Source organism: Hyperolius riggenbachi, chromosome 9, assembly GCF_040937935.1.
Source record: "Hyperolius riggenbachi isolate aHypRig1 chromosome 9, aHypRig1.pri, whole genome shotgun sequence".
In the NCBI taxonomy this organism is placed as follows: Eukaryota; Metazoa; Chordata; class Amphibia; order Anura; family Hyperoliidae; genus Hyperolius; species Hyperolius riggenbachi.
This window is the reverse complement of record NC_090654.1, coordinates 275,304,232-275,323,489: the sequence shown is the minus strand read 5'-3', so window position 1 is coordinate 275,323,489 and position 19,258 is coordinate 275,304,232. Positions and strand designations below refer to the sequence as shown.

The window sequence follows — 19,258 nt, the reverse complement described above, 5'->3', positions numbered from 1 at the left end:
CAATGGAAAAAGGTGACATCTCTGGCTAGTAAGTCAGCAATTCCAACGAAAGGACAGGAAGCTGGATATAAGATTTTTGTCAGATGGTACTACACACCAGACAGGTTGAATAGGATGTTTCCGGGTACCTCATCATTGTGTTGGAGATGTGGGGAGGATAATGGAAACATGTTACATGTATTCTGGGGATGCAGTAAACTTAAGAAATTTTGGAGGGAAGTTAGGGGTTTTGTTAACCAGATTATGGGATCAGAAACACCAGAAGATCCAGCTATCTTTCTACTTCATTGTAATGACTGGTCAAGTAAACAATATAAGAATTCGTTACTTAAACTTCTGATTAATGCAGCTAGGGTCTTGGTTGCAAGACACTGGAAGTCAACACAAAGCCCTGATATACATGAATGGTTTAGGGAAATAAATGAAATACAAAAAATGGAAGAACTGACCAGTTATGTGCAGGGAAGAGGAAAGGCGCATGAGGATGTATGGGCTCAATGGGAGCAGTTTAAGAAATCAGAGGAATATGAAAAAGAGATGTGGGTTGTGAGAATGTTGGAGGGAGCCGTGGCTTCTGTGACAGAGATAGGAAACTATTGAAATGTAGATAGAGGTATATGAGGACTGACCCGGTATATGAGTGAGTGGTGATGTGTATGGGGAGAATGGTATGAGGAAGTATTATGAAAGGTTTGTTTAGTATTTGAGGTTTTAAAAGAAAAGGGAAGGGGAGGGAGGGAGGGGGGGGGGAGGGGGGGAGAGAGGGGAAGAAGAAAAGAATAAGCAGATATAATAAATGGAATCCATAAGATATCGAGACGAGGATATGATGCATAGCAAGAAAATGTATACTGTATATTGTATCTAAGTCTAGCAGGGGAGATAAAAGAATTTGGTAATGGCTTCCCATTGAAAAGTTTGTTACTATATATTGCTTGTTGAAAAATTTTGTACAAATAAAGATATTTAAAAAAAAAAAAAAAAGTTATCACGGTTTAGTGAATCAAGTGATGCTTTCATGTGAAACTGTTTGCGAGCGCCAGTTCGCGTGATAACTGCTGTGATAGCAGTTATCAAGCTTTAGTGAATCAAGCCCTTTGTGTTTTTTAACTATTCAGTTCCACTTTAAAGAACAAGTGACACCCATGCTAACCTAGAAATAAAAAACATATATATAAGTAGATAAATACTACTTCTACTTACATAACAGATGTATTGTGCTGTCCACGTAATGATTCCTGTGAATTTTATAAAGGAAAAGCAGAAAACCCTATTCTAGGCAGTGGCCATCTTGCCAAGCTAATGCTGACATCATATCCTCCCTGACTCTTGTTTTCCCCCTCCATTCTCTTGCTCATTGTGTATTCATTAGCTGCCCTCCTCCCAGAGTCTTCAGACACTCCCACTGAGGTGTATACTAACAACTACACTGTCACCTCAGCGTTGCTTGTAAACACAAGTAATAAGAAGGTGTTTCTGATAAGCAGCTAGGCAGAGAAATAAATGGAAGAGGAGGAATATATTATAGATAAAAAGAACTCCCAGCATTCAACTCTTTGGCACTGTTTGGCACTAGGGCCAGTGCTCCTAAAGTATGTGATAACTGCAAACCATAACAGCAGAAAAAGTTTTGCAAGTTTTGAATGCAAGATTAGCATCTTTACCACTTAATACACTCAGACCAGTTGCTGTTGAAATTTGATTTTTATGGTGACAATCCCGCTTTAAACTAATGTAAAGTATTTAAATATTGACACAGATATCTGTCTTCTTCAACAGTTTAGTGGATCTCTCTTTGCCTCGATTCAACTTCAAGAACACAGTTGAACTCAAATCGGCTCTGGAGAGCATAGGAGTTGGAAATACGGTAAGTTGTTTTTCTTGTGCCCTGAAAATTGTTTTATTGGTGGCTTTACAGGTGAGGTACATATTTTTTTATTATTATTTTTAGTTCTCTCTATGCCCCAATCCTAACTATAGTTTATAAATTATGTTGTTATAAACCTCACTGACAGCAGAACTGTTGACCACTCTGTGCATCACATACAGGAGATGAGACAGCAAATATCGGCAATAATGTTTATTGAAAAGTACAATAAATATATACAACAGTGAAAAGTGGTCAGTATGAACAATGCAACCACAGTGAATAATTCCACATGCACACACCATACAACATACCTCCCAACTTTTTGAAATGAGAAAGAGGGACACTTATGCCACGCCCCTGCCATACTCTTGCCACACCCCTGATCATGCCCCCAGCACACCCCCTAGTCATGCATACCATAAAGATTTCATAAGAAAAAATATGTTGTTTTATAATTCAAACCACACTGGTCCTTTCTATCTTGGTGTCTTTTCCTTCATATTAACATCTGCAAATTAGAAATATATCAATTTAAAATATGGGAATACAGTTTAGAGACAATTAAACACATTTTTCAGTGGAGAAATACTTATATTTACATAGAAAGAGGGACAAAGTCCAGAAAGAGGGACAAATGAGGAGGACAGAGGGACAGGGCTCCCAAAGAGGGATTGTCCCTCCAAAAGAGGGACAGTTGGGAGCTATGCATACAAGGCTAAATACAGGGCAGTTTCCACGCTAAATTGCACCCAGGATGAGGGTGTAAAAATCGCATACCCCACCCCCCCACCTCTGTGGACTCGGGAACCCTTACTCTTTAGGGACAGTCACACAGCCACAGGTCACAAGTAGATCTGCCTACTTACTTAGTGACCAGCTGCTCATCCAGGAGGAAGCAGGGACCAGAAAAACCACACAGGTGAAGAGAGCCCGGGAAGCCGACTCCTCCATGGGTGCCGCGCACTGACAGCTGCAGTACCGTTACAGGACATCAGGTGTCATCACGCGGCGGTGATGTGATGATGACTTGACGTCTGACGCAGGCAGCCCAGGAGGAGTCAAGGAAGGTGATCACGCTGGTAATCTTCTTTCTTCTTCCATGTCGCTGCACTGCGCGTCACCAGCTCCCTAGCGGTTATGACCTTTTGCCTGAGCCCCTCTTCTTCCACTTTCCGGTCTGTGCCCAGGGCGGTCGCCCTGCCCGCACTGCTCAAGAAACGGAAGGGACAGGACTATATTTACAATATACAGATCCAAGAATGCAGTACCAAATCATAATGAAGAGCTAGTCGAGACAAAGCACAATATCACAAACCAGGAGAGCAATGCAGTACAAGATCAGAGTCCAAGATAGGTAACTAAACAGACAACAGGTCAGACCAGGGAAATCAGGAACAGGCAACGGGCTCAGGAGTTCAGGAAGCTAGCAGCAAGCAGAGGCCTAGTACAACTGAAGCTCTGGCAATGTCTGTAGCAGGGTGGAGTCTTCAAATAGGCTCAGTCACTGCATAACTGCAGAGGAAAGTCTTGCTGAGGACATCTGGTGGTGAGTAATGGATGTACCTGAGTCCTGACAATCCAAGTCCAAAATGCCATCCACAGATAGAACAGGGAATTGCAGTCTCCTGTAGCAGACTCATGAGAGCCACCTGCTTGTGCTGGTGAGCAAAAGTCCAACTGTATTTTAGGTATGCCATACCACCAGCAGGTAAGACAAGGAATTGCAGGTTTCCTAACAGATGCCTAACGTTAACCTTCCCTGCTTCTTTTGTCTAAAGCAGGCCAGGAGCACAACGATTTTCCTATTTCATTCTGAGTGAACAAATCTGCTGGGAATCTATTCGCAACATTTCGGATCAATTGGAATCCTGATCGATGTTGGGCCCAAATCTAATCTGAAGTATTGATTGGACAGTATGGGAAATCTTTGTTGATAGGGGCGGTGCGGAAGTGGTGGTAGACTGACACCCCATAGGATTGCACTGCATCAAACAGTGCAATGCTGTAATTGTTTGATGGATTTTCAATGCATTGAATCGATGTGCTGTGTGTAGGACTCGATCCCTCTATGATCAGATTCCAATGAAAGGTATTGATCGTTTACTCACATTTGATGGCAATCTGTGTGTGTATGGCAACCATAATGCTTCACTGTCTCTGCTAAAGGTGCCCAGTCAGTGGATTTCCAGCCAGATCTGACCATTATGCTAGAGATCAATGCCAATTTGATTGGTTTTTAATATAAAATCAGTTGCACCTGATGGAAGATCTTACTTCAAAAGGGGGCAGAAGGGTGCGCAACTATATCGGCATTCAACTGAATGAACCAGATGGACCCCCGGTCTATCCCCATGTAAAGTGTGCTTTCCCAGAGCTGTGTATATCTGCAGTGGCGAGTATACTCACCTATCCGCCAAAATGCATCCTCTTGTTTCTTCTCTCCATTGCCACTGGGACGACTGTACTCTGTAACCCGATGGCATGTACCTGGCCACATATGTGCCACCGCATCACGGGTTACAGGCGCTCTGGAAGCATTGGAGAAAAGACACAGTAGGAGGCATGCCAGCGGATAGGTGAGCGCAAGGTCCGTTGCAATACTCTGCACAGCCTGGGAGAGCACTTCAATGGGGGAGACCCGGGGAACCACCAGGCTGAGGCAGCTCCATAAATGTCCAATAGTTTGTGGCCATGACCTGACATGGGCGGAGCTAATTAATGTAACGATGTAACTCTGAGGCAGTGGGCCATAGTTTTTTCCCAAAACACAGTTAAAGAAAACCTGAACTGAAAATGAAAAGTCAATATAACCATATACAGGTCGATATAGACTCGGTCACGGTCCTGGAACCCCTTCAGGAAAACAATTCCTTAAATTGCCGGTGCTACACCTCACTCAGGTCACCCACCTGAGGGTAAAGTCATGCAAAAAGTGAAGAGGCGGCACACAAAAGGCTTGCTATTTAAAGCATGTATTGACGATGGAGCAACACTACATGTTACGAACCTTCACGGTTCTTCATGATGAAGAACCGTGAAGGTTCGTAACATGTAGTGTTGCTCCATCGTCAATACATGCTTTAAATAGCAAGCCTTTTGTGTGCTTTAACCATATACAGGTCATACATATCTCCTGTGTAGTCTACTCCTCAATCTCTTTCTCCTCTCCTGCGTCCTGTTTGTCCACTGTGATTAACCACCCTGGCGTTCTATTAAGATCGCCAGGGCGGCTGCGGGAGGGTTTTTTTTTAATAAAAAAAAAACTATTTCATGCAGCCAACTGAAAGTTGGCTGCATGAAAGCCCACTAGAGGGCGCTCCGGATGCGTTCTTCCGATCGCCTCCGGCGGCCAGAAGTAACACGGAAGGCCGCAATGAGCGGCCTTCCGTGTTTTGCTTACCTCGTCGCCATGGCGACGAGCGGAGTGATGTCATGGACGTCAGCCGACGTCCTGACATCAGCCGCCTCCGATCCAGCCCTTAGCGCTGGCCGGAACTATTTGTTCCGGCTGCGCAGGGCTCGGGCGGCTGGGGGGACCCTCTTTCGCCGCTGCTCGCGGCGGATCGCCGCAGAGTGGCGGCGATCAGTCAGCACACGCGGCTGGCAAAGTGCCGGCTGCGTGTGCTGCTTTTTATTTGATCAAAATCGGCCCAGCAGGGCCTGAGCGGCACCCTCTGGCGGTAATGGACGAGCTGAGCTCGTCCATACCGCTAAGGTGGTTAAAGGAATTTTCTGTCCTCCATTTTTAAAATGGCCATTACCCCCTAACAGCTTTCTGGTCAGCACACTGTTAAACTGTAACATTGTCCACTTGAGCCATAGGGAAGCCACAGTAAGCTTCTGAGAGGAACTGATGGCTAGGTAACTATGTAATGTTCATTTGAAGTTACTTCATGTGTTTATTTTAAATAATTTTACTCAGTTCAGGTTCCCTTTAAGCAAAGTTACCCTAAAGGTAATTAGTTACAGTATTTTTTAGCATACCATTTAGCAATCATGACCCCCCAAATGCAGTGGCGTAGCTTTGGAGCTATGGGCCCCGGTGCGAGTTTCACATGGGCCCCTCCCAGCACTCTATATATAACACTTGATACGGCGCAACAAAACCTGCCTTGGTCATACATAGTATTAGAGTTGCAAGAATTGGATGGGGAACAGTTTGTTAATCATTACTACGATTCAAAGCATCTATAGAGGTGATTATTACCACCACAGGACCAATAAACAGCTAATGCTTTGGTTGAGGAAGGGCCCCATGGGGCCCCTCTGGCCCAAGGACCTAGATGCGGTCGCTACCTCTGCAACCCCTATTGCTACGCCCCTGCCCAAATGCCAAATGCTGCAACAGTAACCCCAAAGTAACAAATGTAGCCACTATGACTATCAAAGTACAGCAACCATTACCTCCGAACCATGAAATGCACTGTTACCTCCGACACATAAAATGCAACAACTATTAACTCCGACAAACGAAATGCAAAAACCGTTCCCTCCGACACATGAAATTCAGCAAACGTTACCCCCCCAACATAACTCGTGATCCAACTGACACCCCCATCCTCACAAATCTGTCAATCACATTCACAAAGAAGTCACTGTTGTCATAAAACTCATCCACAATAATTTCATTAACCTCCTTGGCGGTAACCCCGAACGTAGTTCGGGGTAAGCCGCGCAGGAGGTTTTCTCAGGCCCTGCTGGGCCGATTTCCGTAATTTTTTTTTGCTGGACGCAGCTAGCACTTTGATAGCTGCGCCAGCACACCGATCGCCGCCGCCCCGCGCTCGATCGCCGCTATCCGCGCCGCCGTAGAGCCCCCCCCTAGACCCCTGCGCTGGGGTGGATCGGGACTCCCTTAGACGTCACGACGTCCATGACGTCAGTGATGTCATCCCGCCCCGTCGCCATGGCGACGGGGGAAGCCCTCCAGGAAATCCCGTTCTTTGAACAGGATTTCCTGATCACCTATCGCTGGAGGCGATCGCTACATGAGTAAAAAAAAAAGCCCCAGGCTCGCTACATGAGTAAAAAAAAAAAAGAACACAAAAAAACGGCAGCGCTGCCCCCTGGCGGTTTTTAATATACCGCCAGGGAGGTTAAACAATGTCTGAACTGTATAAGATATATCCTTTAGTCCAGTCAGGGTGGTCAGTGCCAAGCAGGCTCTGCCGTTTCCCAGGCCCCCATATGCTCTTCCAGCAGCAACGTTCGGGAACCACATATCTCAGGAAACTGCCGCTAGAGCTCCACACACCCTTCAGCCTCGGAAACGCCCCCTTGCCAGAGATTGGCCACCTTCAGGAGAGAGCTGACAGCGCGGCGACGTCACAAGGCGGAAGCTGCAGCACTAGAGGTACAGCCCACTGTACGCCCCTGTCCTCCCTGCCGCCATCTTGCTGAGGTAGATCACACAGCCACTCAGAATCCCGTGGCCGGGACATCCTGCGGGTTAAAGCGAGATGTAACCTGGGACATACTTCAGCCCAGGACAGGGGACCCCCAAATCCGCAAAGTATCCCAAGTAAATTGGGACATCAGAATCGGAATCGTTTTTGGCACAATACATATAGCTCAGGAAGAAGTCGTAGATAGAGACATAGATAGATAGCAGCAGAGGCATCAGTTAACAATACATTACGTTAAATTGCATCACATTGCATTATACAACAGAGTCCCCAATATGACATTTAGATGTCTAACAGTTAGTCTTGTGGGCTGGTTGGTTCGGTTGAACGATCAGCCGTGGCACAGCCCATCCCACGGCTCATTGGGGCTTGCATTGATGGTAGTATGTGGATGGAATTTAGGAGGCTGACAGCCGAGGGGAAGAAAGAGCTTCTGTGTCTCGCGGTCTTTATGGAGATGGCCCGTAGCCTCCGGCCCAGTGGCAGCTGTGATGAAACGCGGAAAAGCCGCTGCCTCTCAAGGTGAGGCGGCTGTTTCCGCGTCCAGCATGGCGTCACAACGTGGAAAAAACGCCGCATAGGCAGAGCGGCGGAATCCGCATTGGGAACGGCGGAATCCGCATTGGAGGTGGCTCCCGCACTCGGTTCACTGGATACATTGCAAAACAGTACTGGTGTGGCTGGGACTGATAGTCCACCTAGATTCAGAGTGACACGCGCGCGCGCACAGAGGCAGAGCTTAAATAACAGCCAGAAGGGAGTCGGCTGACCAGGCGGGTCAGCTGACATTTTCCACTACTCTCATTGGTCCAGCAATTAGGGAGGTCCTGGAGAGGTCCTTGTGTATATATACTGCTGGCTGTTCACTTGCTCTTTGTCTGGCGTTGCGAACACATACGTGGGAGCACTCAGACCCGTAGTCAGATCCTGAAGTGTGCCGGGACCAGCTGGAGCTGTAATCCTACACTTAGCTAGATTCTGTTGATAGCTTAAAGTACTAGTTTGATTGTGATTATCTGTTATGACCTTCTGCCTGCCTGACCATCCTTTTGTATTCTGATCTTGTACCTTGCTATTCTGATACTCTGTTGCCGAACCCCGGCTCGTCCTTAGACTCTGCTTCTGCCTCTTGATCTTGTACCTCGATATTTCTGATACCCTGTTGCCGAACTCTGCCTGTACCTAGACTCCGCCTCTGCCTTCTGAATCTGTACTTTATCTGTCCGTGTGTTACGATCTGGCTTGTCTGACCTTGAGAACCAACCTCACTATTGGAGGCGGTTCCCCGTTCTATTGGTGACACTTTCTCCTGAGTGTCACTCTCAGACTTACCTTCCTACTCGCAGCCTGACTCCTCCCACCTTGGAGAGTTGAGGTCTTCGGAAGGAAGCCGTGCAGTACTCACCACTGCACTGAGGCTAAGTCCTCTTAGTGTTACCGTTACACCAAACACTACACTCTACTCAAGTACAGAGGTTAGCTGGTATATCAGATTATCGGTGATACTGCAGATCACTTATAATCTGGTATACATCTGTATTCCCAGTGATACTGCAGATCACCGGTAATCAGATCCTCTCTGTGCTCCACCGTTCGTTACAGCAGCAGACTGAAGTAGCGGTGGCTTGGATGTAAGGGATCATTGGCAATCCTCAGTGCCCTGGATTTCAGTCTTTTGTTGTGTAGTAGTGCAAGTGAGGGGAGGGGGCACCCAATGATCCTCTCCACCAGAGCCGGGACAAGGTCCTCCAGCACCCAAGGCTGAGACACCAAAGTGCGCCCCTCCATCCCTGCCACCCCAGCCATCACACACTGATTGCTATTAGACTAAGAGGCGCCAAAGGGCCCACAACCTCCCCAACACCTTAATCTCTAGTTATCTGGCTTGCAGTCACTGCCATTTATCCCCTTTTCTTATTTCTGCTTCAAACACAATTAGGAATGACAGCTGAATGAATTCTGCGGCCCCTCCTACACTGCGCCCTGAGGCTGGAGCCTCTCCAGCCTATGCCTCGGCCCGGCCCTGCTCTCCGCTGACCTGATGACCCTTTGTAGATTTTCCTTGTCACTGGTGGTGGCACCAGCATACCAGACCAAGATGGAAGAGCAGAGGATCGACTCGATGGTGGCGGAGTAGAAGCTGGTTAGAATTTCTTGAGTCATGCCAAACTTCCTCAGCTGGCGGAGGAAAAAGAGTTTCTGCTGGGCTTTCCGTTGGGTGGCAGTGATGTTGGGCTTCCAGCTGAGATCGCTGGAGATACTAGTGCCCAGAAACCGGGCACAGGGCACTCTAGCTACCTCAGTGCCGTCATCTGGTCAGAGTAGCTAAAATGCCTCTATAAAGTAGCACCCCACTGTGAACAGGGCTTTAAATATTAGAGGCAGAGGATCAGCAGGACAGCCAGGCAATTTGCATTGTTTAAAATGAAAAAAATAGGGCAGCCTCCATATCCCTCACACTTCAGGTCTGCTGGATTGTGACCATAAAAAAACAAATTTCAACAGCAACTGGTCTGAGTGTATTAAGTGATAAAGATGCTAATCCTGCATTCAAAACTTTCAAAACTTTTTCTGCTGTTATAGTTTGGAATTATCATGTACTGTAGGAGAACTGGCCCTTTAATTGCCATTGCCATCAGCTGGCAAAACAGTTGCATGCTGGGGGGAGGGGGTCTTTTTATCTATATTCCTCCACTTCCCTTTATTTCCCCCTCCTTCTAATGACATAATACAGTGTACTTCCTGACCTCAGTGCGAGTGTCTGAAGACTCTTGGAGGAGGGCGGGTAACGAATACACAATTAGCAAGAGGAGAAAAAAGAGTGAGGGAGGAAATGATGTCAGGATTAGCTTCATTCAAAGATAACAAAGATGGAAACTGTCTAGAATAGGATTCTCTGCTTTTCTGTAAGGAAACGCGGAAAATCAGCCGCCTCCACTCAGCGTGAGGCGGCTGTTTCCATGGAGAGCATGGCGGAACGTGGAAAAACCGCCGCGTCTGACGCATGGCTCTGTTGCTGACACTTTGACCCAGCGTGGGGAGGCAGCCGCCGGTGCAGATAGCGGTGCGACCAACCCCGCGCATGGGTCAGCGGAGACATTGCAAAACAGTACTGGTGTGGCTGGGACTGATAGTCCACCTAGGTTCAGAATGACGCGCGTGCGCGCGGAGAGGCAGAACCTTTATGGCAGTCAGAGAAAGGTCAGCTGACCGGGCCGGTCAGCTGACAATCACAGCAACTTTCATTGGTCCAACACTTGAGGGAGGTGCTGGAGAGCACAGGTGTATATATACTGGGTGCTGGTCATTCTCTGATTGTCTGTCGTTGCGATCACTACGTGGTAGCACTCAGGCCTTGTCTGTATCTGTGTTCTAGCATAGTTTCCAAAGGTGTTGACGATCACGGACCTCACACCTTAGCGTTAGGAATATTGAACTGTATTATTTGTTATGACCTTCTGCCTGCCTGACTATCCTGCTGAACTCTGATTCTGAACCTTGCTATCTCTGATGTCCTGTTGCCAAACTCTGCTCGTTTCTGGACTCTGTATTTGCCTCTCGATTCGGTACCCAGCTATTCTGATACTCCGTTGCCAAACACTGCCTGTTTATTGGATTCTGTATCTGTCTCCTGAATCTGTACCATATTTGTCTGTGTGTTAACGACCTGGATTGCCCGACCTCGAGAACTGGCCTTACTGTTAGAGGCAGTTCCCAGACCTGTTAGTGACACCCTCTCTCTGGTGTCACTCACGTTCTGTCCTTCCTATCCTCAGCCTAGCTCCTCCCCGGGGAGAGTCTAGGCATACGGAAGGAACTTACTTCTGTGCAGTACTCCTTTCTGCTTCTGTACCTTCTCCTAAGATGCAATACTCAAAGTATTACTGTTACACCAAAACACTCTTATCCCTCAGGTGTCCAGAGGTTAGAATATATATCTGATTATCGGTGATACTGCAGATCACCAATAATCGGGTATATTCTGTATTCTCGGTGATACTGCAGTTCACCGGTAATCAGACCCTCTCTGTTACACCGATCGTTACAGAACGACAGACCAAAACAATATGGACGCACACACTTACCGTCTGGGCGCACTTGCCACTTCAGTGGATAACATCAACCAAGTGCTGGGTAATCACAAAGCGTTAATTGATGCCCTATCAGGGTCTGTACAAACCCTCCAGACGTCAGTGGACGAGGTGCAATCTCCTCCTAGCATTGACATACGTATGCCTGTACCCGAAAGATTTTCTGGCCACAGATCTGACTTTCGAAATTTTAGGAGTAGTGTGTTGTCTTAATTTGAGTTGAGACCACGATCCTCGAGGACCGAAACCCAAAGGGTCAGATTTATTAGAACCTTGTTATCTGGCGACTCTCAGACGTGGGCGTACAGTTTACCCACCGGAGACCTAGCCCTTACTTCTGTGGAGGAAGATTTTAAAGCTATGGCTGTAATTTACGACGATCCGGACCTTGCCTCGACTTCTGAGCGGAAGGCAAGGGTCCGGTCGAAGATTATGCAGCTGAATTTAGGAGGTGGGCAGTTACAGCTCGGTGGGACACTTATGCTCTGTTAGATTGTTTCTTGTCAGGACTGTCCGATGAGGTCTCTGATCTAATGCTAAGTCAGCCCGAGCCCAGAACAGCCGATGAGGCCATTTCAGCGGCCATCCGAATCGACCGCAGGCTGCGCTATCAAAGACAGACCAGGGGTAGTCACCGTGTCAGAGTAGTGTCTTACGCCACAACCCCAGTGACCCCACCTCTTTCTGCCTCACCTCCTCCCGTCTCGCCTCCACCCGAGCCAATGCAGATTGGTCGGTCTAAGCTTTCCCAGGTGGAGCGAAGACGGAGGATGTCTGAACAGCTGTGTCTGTACTGTGCTGAAGGGGGACATAGAGTACGAAACTGTCCTAATAAGCCGGGAAACGCTACCGCCTAGGAGTTGTAGGGGGTAACACCCTAGGCGCCCGACTCTTACCCCTAGAAGATAAACGGTTGCTTCTTCCCTGTACAGTTACATGGGAAGATAAGACCGAGGTCACTGAAGCCTTTGTTGATTCAGGCTCTGCAGCTAATTTTATGGATTTTGAGTTTGCTAAGAAACTGGGTATTTCACTCACCCCGGTAAAATCACCCATCCAAGTCACAGCTGTGGATGATTCCCCCCTGCAGAGGAATCATCCGTTATCCCAGACACCAGAGGTGGGAGTCACTATAGGGGTGCTGCACAGAGAAAGATTGCAGTTCTTCGTGTTACACATGACAACCTCCACAGTTATCCTTGGCATGCCCTGGTTGCACCTCCACTCCCCACAGATCGTTTGGGCCACCAAACGACTAGCTGGTCAGATCATTGTGTTCAGCAGTGTTTGAGGAAGGTGAAGTTAGGCCAAACCAGGGTTCATTTGGAGGGTGTACCCGTGCAGTATTCTGAGTATTCAGATGTGTTCTGTCCCAAAGCTGCAGATAAGTTACCACCCCATTGCCCGTTCGATTGCCCCATCGATCTCCGATCTGGTTGTATGCCTTCCAGGGGCCATCTTTATAATTTGTCTGGGCCAGAGAAAGTGGCCATGCAGGAATACATCCGTGAGAACCTAGCCAAAGGGTTCATTCGCCCATCCCGGTCGCCCACTGGCGCAGGTTTCTTTTTTGTTAAGAAAAAAGACGGTGGCCTGCGTCCCTGCATTGATTACCGGGGTTTGAATAAAATCACAGTGAAGAATCGCTATCCTTTGCCCTTGATAGACGAGTTATTCACGCAGATTACTGACGCTCAGATTTTTTCAAAATTGGATTTACGGGGTGCATACAACCTGGTGCGGATTAGAGAGGGTAATGAATGGAAGATGGCCTTTAACCAGCCCGACGGGCATTACGAGTACTTAGTGATGCCCTTCAGGCTGTGTAATGCCCCAGCTGTCTTCCAAGAACTAATTAATGAGGTATTCAGAGAGGTGTTGGCCAAATTCGTCCTGGTTTACCTGGATGACATCCTTATTTTCTCCAACAACCTCTCCGAGCACAGATCCCATGTCAAGTTTGTACTGAATAAATTAAGGCAAAACATGCTTTATGCGAAACTGGAAAAATGCACCTTTGAGGTCACATCTGTTGCCTTCCTGGGATATATAATTTCCACCTCGGGCCTGTCTATGGACCCTGCCAAAGTCTCTGCTGTTCTGGAATGGCCACAGCCAGTGGGGTTGAAGTCTTTGCAGCGTTTTTTAGGCTTTGCGAATTACTATAGAAGGTTCATAAAGGGGTACTCCACTGTCATTGCACCCCTCACCAGTCTCACTAAAAAAGGGGCAGATACCACCCACTGGTCTCCAGAAGCTCTGCAGGCATTTTCCACTTTAAAGGAACTGTTCTGCTCTGCACCCATTCTAAGACATGTAGACACTTCCTATCCCTTCATCGTCGAGGTGGATGCCTCGGAGGTTGGAGTGGGAGCTGTGCTGTCTCAGCGGTCTGGGTTGCAGGGAAGATTACACCCGTGTGCTTATTTCTCTCGTAGGTTCTCCCCAGCAGAGAGAAACTATGATATAGGCAACAGGGAGCTCCTAGCCATTAAACTGGCCTTTGAAGAATGGCGTCATTGGTTAGAAGGAGCAGAACATACGATCACGGTTTACACTGATCACAAAAATCTGGAATACATCGAGGGGGCTAAAAGGTTAAGCCCTCGTCAGGCTCGATGGTCACTGTTTTTCTCAAGGTTCAGATTTATTATTACGTACACGCCGGGTAGCAAGAATATTAAGGCAGATGCCCTCTCCAGGTGCTTTGAACCAGAGACAGCACAGCCCTCCGTTTCTGAGACCATTGTCCCACAGAAATTGGTGCTAGCTACAACTGAAACTTGGGAGGATTGGAAGGAGACTTTAAGTCCCGCCCAGCAGGACATCCAGGAAGAATGCGGGACATCCTGGGGCGTCTAGAACGCAAGATCTTGTGGCCAGGTGTGCTTGGTGGCCTTCTCTGGCAGCAGATTGCAAAGAGTTTGTTAGGGAGTGTACGGTATGTGCAAAAAGCAAACCCTCCCGGCTGGCACCTGTAGGTACTATGCAGCCTTTGCCCACCCCGAGTGAACCATGGACTCATTTGTCCATGGATTTTGTGGGTGAGCTTCCCAGGTCTGAGGGCATGTCGGTCATTTGGGTGGTAGTCGACCGCTTCAGTAAGATGGCCCATTTTGTGCCCTTGAAAGGACTCCCCTCGGCCCAGGAACTGGCCGATTTGTTCATCACCCACGTTTTCCGGCTGCATGGCATTCAGGAAAACATAGTGTCAGATCGGGGAGTCCAATTTATTTCTAGATTCTGGAGGGCATTTTGCCACCAAATGGGCATGAAGCTGTCATTTTCGTCAGGCTACCACCCACAGACCAATGGTCAGACTGAGAGAGTCAATCAGTCATTGGAGCAGTTTTTGAGGTGTTACGTTGCAGAGGCGCAGAATGACTGTGTCAAATCTCTGCCCTTCGCAGAATTTGCACAAAATAATTTGAAAAGTTCTTCCTCCGGATTTTCTCCTTTTCAAGTAGTGACGGGGAGATTGCCCAAGTTTTCCCCATTACCAGTGGCCTCGACTCTGTTTCCAGCTCTGGAGGCCTGGCAAAAATCTTTTAAAGACATTTGGTGGACCGTGAGAAATAATTTGGAAAAAGCGTTTCAGAGTCAAAAGGGTCAAGCTGACAAGAGACGTTCTTTAGAATGGAGATTACAACCAGGAGACTTGGTGTGGGTATCCACACGTCACTTGACCCTGAAACAGACAAGTTGGGCCCCAGGTTTGTCGGTCCTTTCCCGGTGGCTAGAAAGATCAACAATGTTACTTATGCCATTGATCTTCCTGCCAGCATGCGTGGCGTAAGATCTTTCCATGTGTCACTGCTCAAGCCAGCAGTCCATGTAGGTCCCACTCCTCCTCCTCCTGTGATGATAGATGACCAACCTGAGTACGAAGTAGAGAAGATTTTAGACTCACGTGTGGTGCAGAATTCAGTACAGTATTTGGTGCACTGGAAGGGGTATGGGATTGAGGAAAGGACATGGGTACCTGAGTGTCGCATGCATGCTGACAAATTGAAAAGGGAATTCCACGCCTTAAATCCTGAGAAGCCGGAAAGGAGCTGTCCGGAGTCCACTCCTCGGGGGGGGGGGGGGGAGCGGTACTGTAAGGAAACGCGGAAAATCAGCCGCCTCCACTCAGTGTGAGGCGGCTGTTTCCATGGAGAGCATGGCGGAACGCGGAAAAACCTCCGCGTCTGACGCGGCGCCGGCGGTTAGCACGCATGGCTCTGTTGCTGACACTTTGACCCAGTGCGGGGAGGCAGCCGCCGGTGCAGATAGCGGTGCGACCAACCCCGCGCATGGGTCAGCGGAGACATTGCAAAACAGTACTGGTGTGGCTGGGACTGATAGTCCACCTAGGTTCAGAATGACGCGCGTGCGCGCGGAGAGGCAGAACCTTTATGGCAGTCAGAGAAAGGTCAGCTGACCAGGCCGGTCAGCTGACAATCACAGCAACTTTCATTGGTCCAACACTTGAGGGAGGTGCTGGAGAGCACAGGTGTATATATACTGGGTGCTGGTCATTCTCTGATTGTCTGTCGTTGCGATCACTACGTTGTAGCACTCAGGCCTTGTCTGTATCTGTGTTCTAGCATAGTTTCCAAAGGTGTTGACGATCACGGACCTCACACCTTAGCGTTAGGAATATTGAACTGTATTATTTGTTATGACCTTCTGCCTGCCTGACTATCCTGCTGAACTCTGATTCTGAACCTTGCTATCTCTGATATCCTGTTGCCAAACTCTGCTCGTTCCTGGACTCTGTATTAGCCTCTCGATTCTGTACCCCGCTATTCTGATACTCCGTTGCCAAACCCTGCCTGTTTATTGGATTCTGTATCTGTCTCCTGAATCTGTACCATATCTGTCTGTGTGTTAACGACCTGGATTGCTCAAGAACTGACCTTACTGTTAGAGGCAGTTCCCAGACCTGTTAGTGACACCCTCTCTCTGGTGTCACTCACGTTCTGTCCTTCCTATCCTCAGCCTAGCTCCTCCCCCGGGAGAGTCTAGGCATACGGAAGGAACTTACTTCTGTGCAGTACTCCTTACTGCTTCTGTACCTTCTCCTAAGGTGCAATATTCAAAGTATTACTGTTACACCAAAACACTCTTATCCCTCAGGTGTCCAGAGGTTAGAATATATATCTGATTATCGGTGATACTGCAGATCACCAATAATCGGGTATATTCTGTATTCTCGGTGATACTGCAGTTCACCGGTAATCAGACCCTCTCTGTTACACCGATCGTTACATTTTCCTTTATAAAATTCACAGGAATCATAACGTGGACAGTGCAATGCATATTTTATGTAAGTAGAACTAGCATTTTATCTACTTATATATGTGTTTTTTATTTCTAGGATAGCATAGCTGACACTTGTTCTTTAAGGTTAATTTTTGCTGTGTAGAATCAGGCAGTCATCTTGTTACTGTACATTTATTGATGACTTATCATATATATTTTCTTCTTGATATATTTATTTTATATGTGCCAACAGATTTACCAGAAGACTTCTGTTAACATGACGGAAACAGAATTGGGGTTGAAAGGCGGGACAGTCGTGCAATTATCGGAATGCAAACCAAACCCTGAATTCAAAGTCGACCACCCCTTCCTGATGACCGTCTATGACAAGGATACTGACACCATTCTCCTAATAGGGCGCTTTGGTAGCCCGTCCGAGATATAATGCCCCCTGGTGGTGGGGTGGAGACATGTTTCTTTTAAACAGCAAATAAGAATCAATTGAGATGTATTAAAAATCGTCACCCCCACAATAAAGTGGATCAAATGTGCAAATTGTGTCTTGTACTGTAGTTTTAATTGAATTTCAGTTTTATATAGATACTATACAAACTTAGTGGATTTAAAGAGAAAACGTAACCAAGGATTGAAAATATTCAACAAAGAATTGAACTTCATCCCAAACAGTAGCTGATACCCCCTTTCCCACGAGAAATCTTTTTCTTTTCTCAAACAAATAATCAGGGGGTCTGTATGGCTGATATTGTGGTGAAACCCCTCCCACAGTGTGATGTCAGCATCAGTGTGATGTTTGGTCCTTTTTAATTTGCATAGTGCTGAAAAAAAATAGAAGATAAAAAATTATCTGGTAGGAGAAAACTTAGGAGAAAAAAATGAATTGAATAAGGGCCCATGGCCCATATGCAATTTTCCCTCCTCTATTAAAATAATTTTTCAGTACTTTGCAGTTGTAAAGGTAGCAAAAAGTAGGTGAGGACCATTAAGTCAGAAACAAGCTTTAAGTACATAAGGAATGCTCAGCTTTGGACGACATAGTTATCACAGAATTTAAAGAGAATCTGTACTCTAATATTCTTACACTAAAAAGCATACCATTCTATTCCTTATTTTCTCCTGTGCCCCTCTGTGCTGTTTCTGCCACTCTCTGCTGCAATCCTGGCTTGTAATTAACAGTTTTAGGCAGTGTTTACAAACCAGCTAACCAGCTTGTGATAGGCTCACATAAACAGAGTGTGTGAGTCAAACAGAGTGTGCAGGGGGCCTGCAGAGGGTGTGTATCGCTTCTATCCAATCACAAGCAGCCCTGCACATTCCACACATTCAAGCCTTAGCCCGACAGACACAACAGAGGAAAGGAGATAAGATTTATTACAGAGACAGTGCAATTAGGAAAGGCTGCAGTAATCCAGAGCACATTAGAACAGGCATAGGAACTTATAGGATAGAAGAACTAAGGCTGAAAAAATTTGTTACAGAGTCTCTTTAATGTCAAAATGAATTGAACGAGGGGTGATCATCGGTGGAAGAAGAATCGGTGCTAGCATCTCTGAAACGACGACTCTTTTAGGATTTTCTCATCCAACAGTAGTTTAGAGAGTGGCAGTTGAGAGAGAAAAAACTTCAAGAGATAAGGTCTATTCTGGTCGAAAAAGGCCTGTGAACGAGAGAGGTGAAAGGCGAGCGGCACGCACGGTCCGCAGCAACAGAAGGGCAACAAATTACAGCTGAATTCAATGCAGGTACAGCACAAAATATATCCTAATGTACAACAAGATGCACTTTGCAAAGGATGGGCTTTAGCAGCAGGAGACCATCAAGAGTGCCTTTGGTATCACAAAAAAAAATAGGAAAAGATGACTGTTAGGGCCCTTGCCAATGATCAGTCTCAAATTAATTTGAGGAACATCAGTGTTTAACTACTTTCAGACCAAGGTGATTGCAATCTATGTCCTGTTTGGGTGAGCTCCTGGCTGGCAGGATGTAGATTTCAATCACTGTCCGCATTCCTGTGTAATACAATGTAACTATGGAAAGATGGACATAATTTTAAAGCTCTCTTTCTCCTCTTTCTGGCGACACCTAAATCGTCACCCTACACCTTTTAGTTTTCTCTATTTTCGCAATCGAAATCGCGGCCGCAGCAATTTCAATCGCGAAAATAGCGAAAACTAAAAGGCGTAGGCGGTTTACATATCATTGGAAAGAGGAGAAAGAGAGCTTTAAAATGATATGCATCTTTCCATAGTTACTGCACTGCTCGGAGTCCCTTTAAAGAGGCTCGTGGGTGGGGACACCCCACGTCATTTTTTAAATATTTCCCACACTCTGAACATATATAAAAACAACATATATAAAAACATAAAAATAATACATTTATATACATGTTAATATATTATCTGTTATTATACCATTTGTCACAGTAACTTTGCTACTTTTTTCCTCTAAGTTAACCTGCCTGGCGTTCTGATTCCCGCGGCCCTGCGGCCGCGGGAACGTTTTTTGCAATTTTTTTTTTAAATATATCATGTAGCTAGCCTAGCGCTAGCTACATGATTCCCCCCTCCCTGCGGCATCCCTCCCAGGGCTTCCCCCGTCGCCATGACGACATCGACGGCGGCGACGTC

At 46.8% G+C, this 19,258-nt stretch overlaps 1 protein-coding gene across 1 annotated transcript in view; it reads left to right on the top strand.

The window, feature by feature from the left end:
• LOC137532113 (serine protease inhibitor A6-like) overlaps window positions 1–17,136 on the top strand; it is a 57,793-nt gene extending 40,657 nt beyond the window's left edge. Inside the window, exons 4-5 of the mRNA XM_068252268.1 lie at window positions 1,780–1,867; window positions 16,867–17,136. Of these exons, the coding sequence (XP_068108369.1) occupies window positions 1,780–1,867; window positions 16,867–17,058 (280 nt within the window). The 3' untranslated portion in view covers window positions 17,059–17,136. The remainder of the gene's footprint in view (window positions 1–1,779; window positions 1,868–16,866) is intronic.
• Window positions 17,137–19,258: the final 2,122 nt, after the last annotated feature.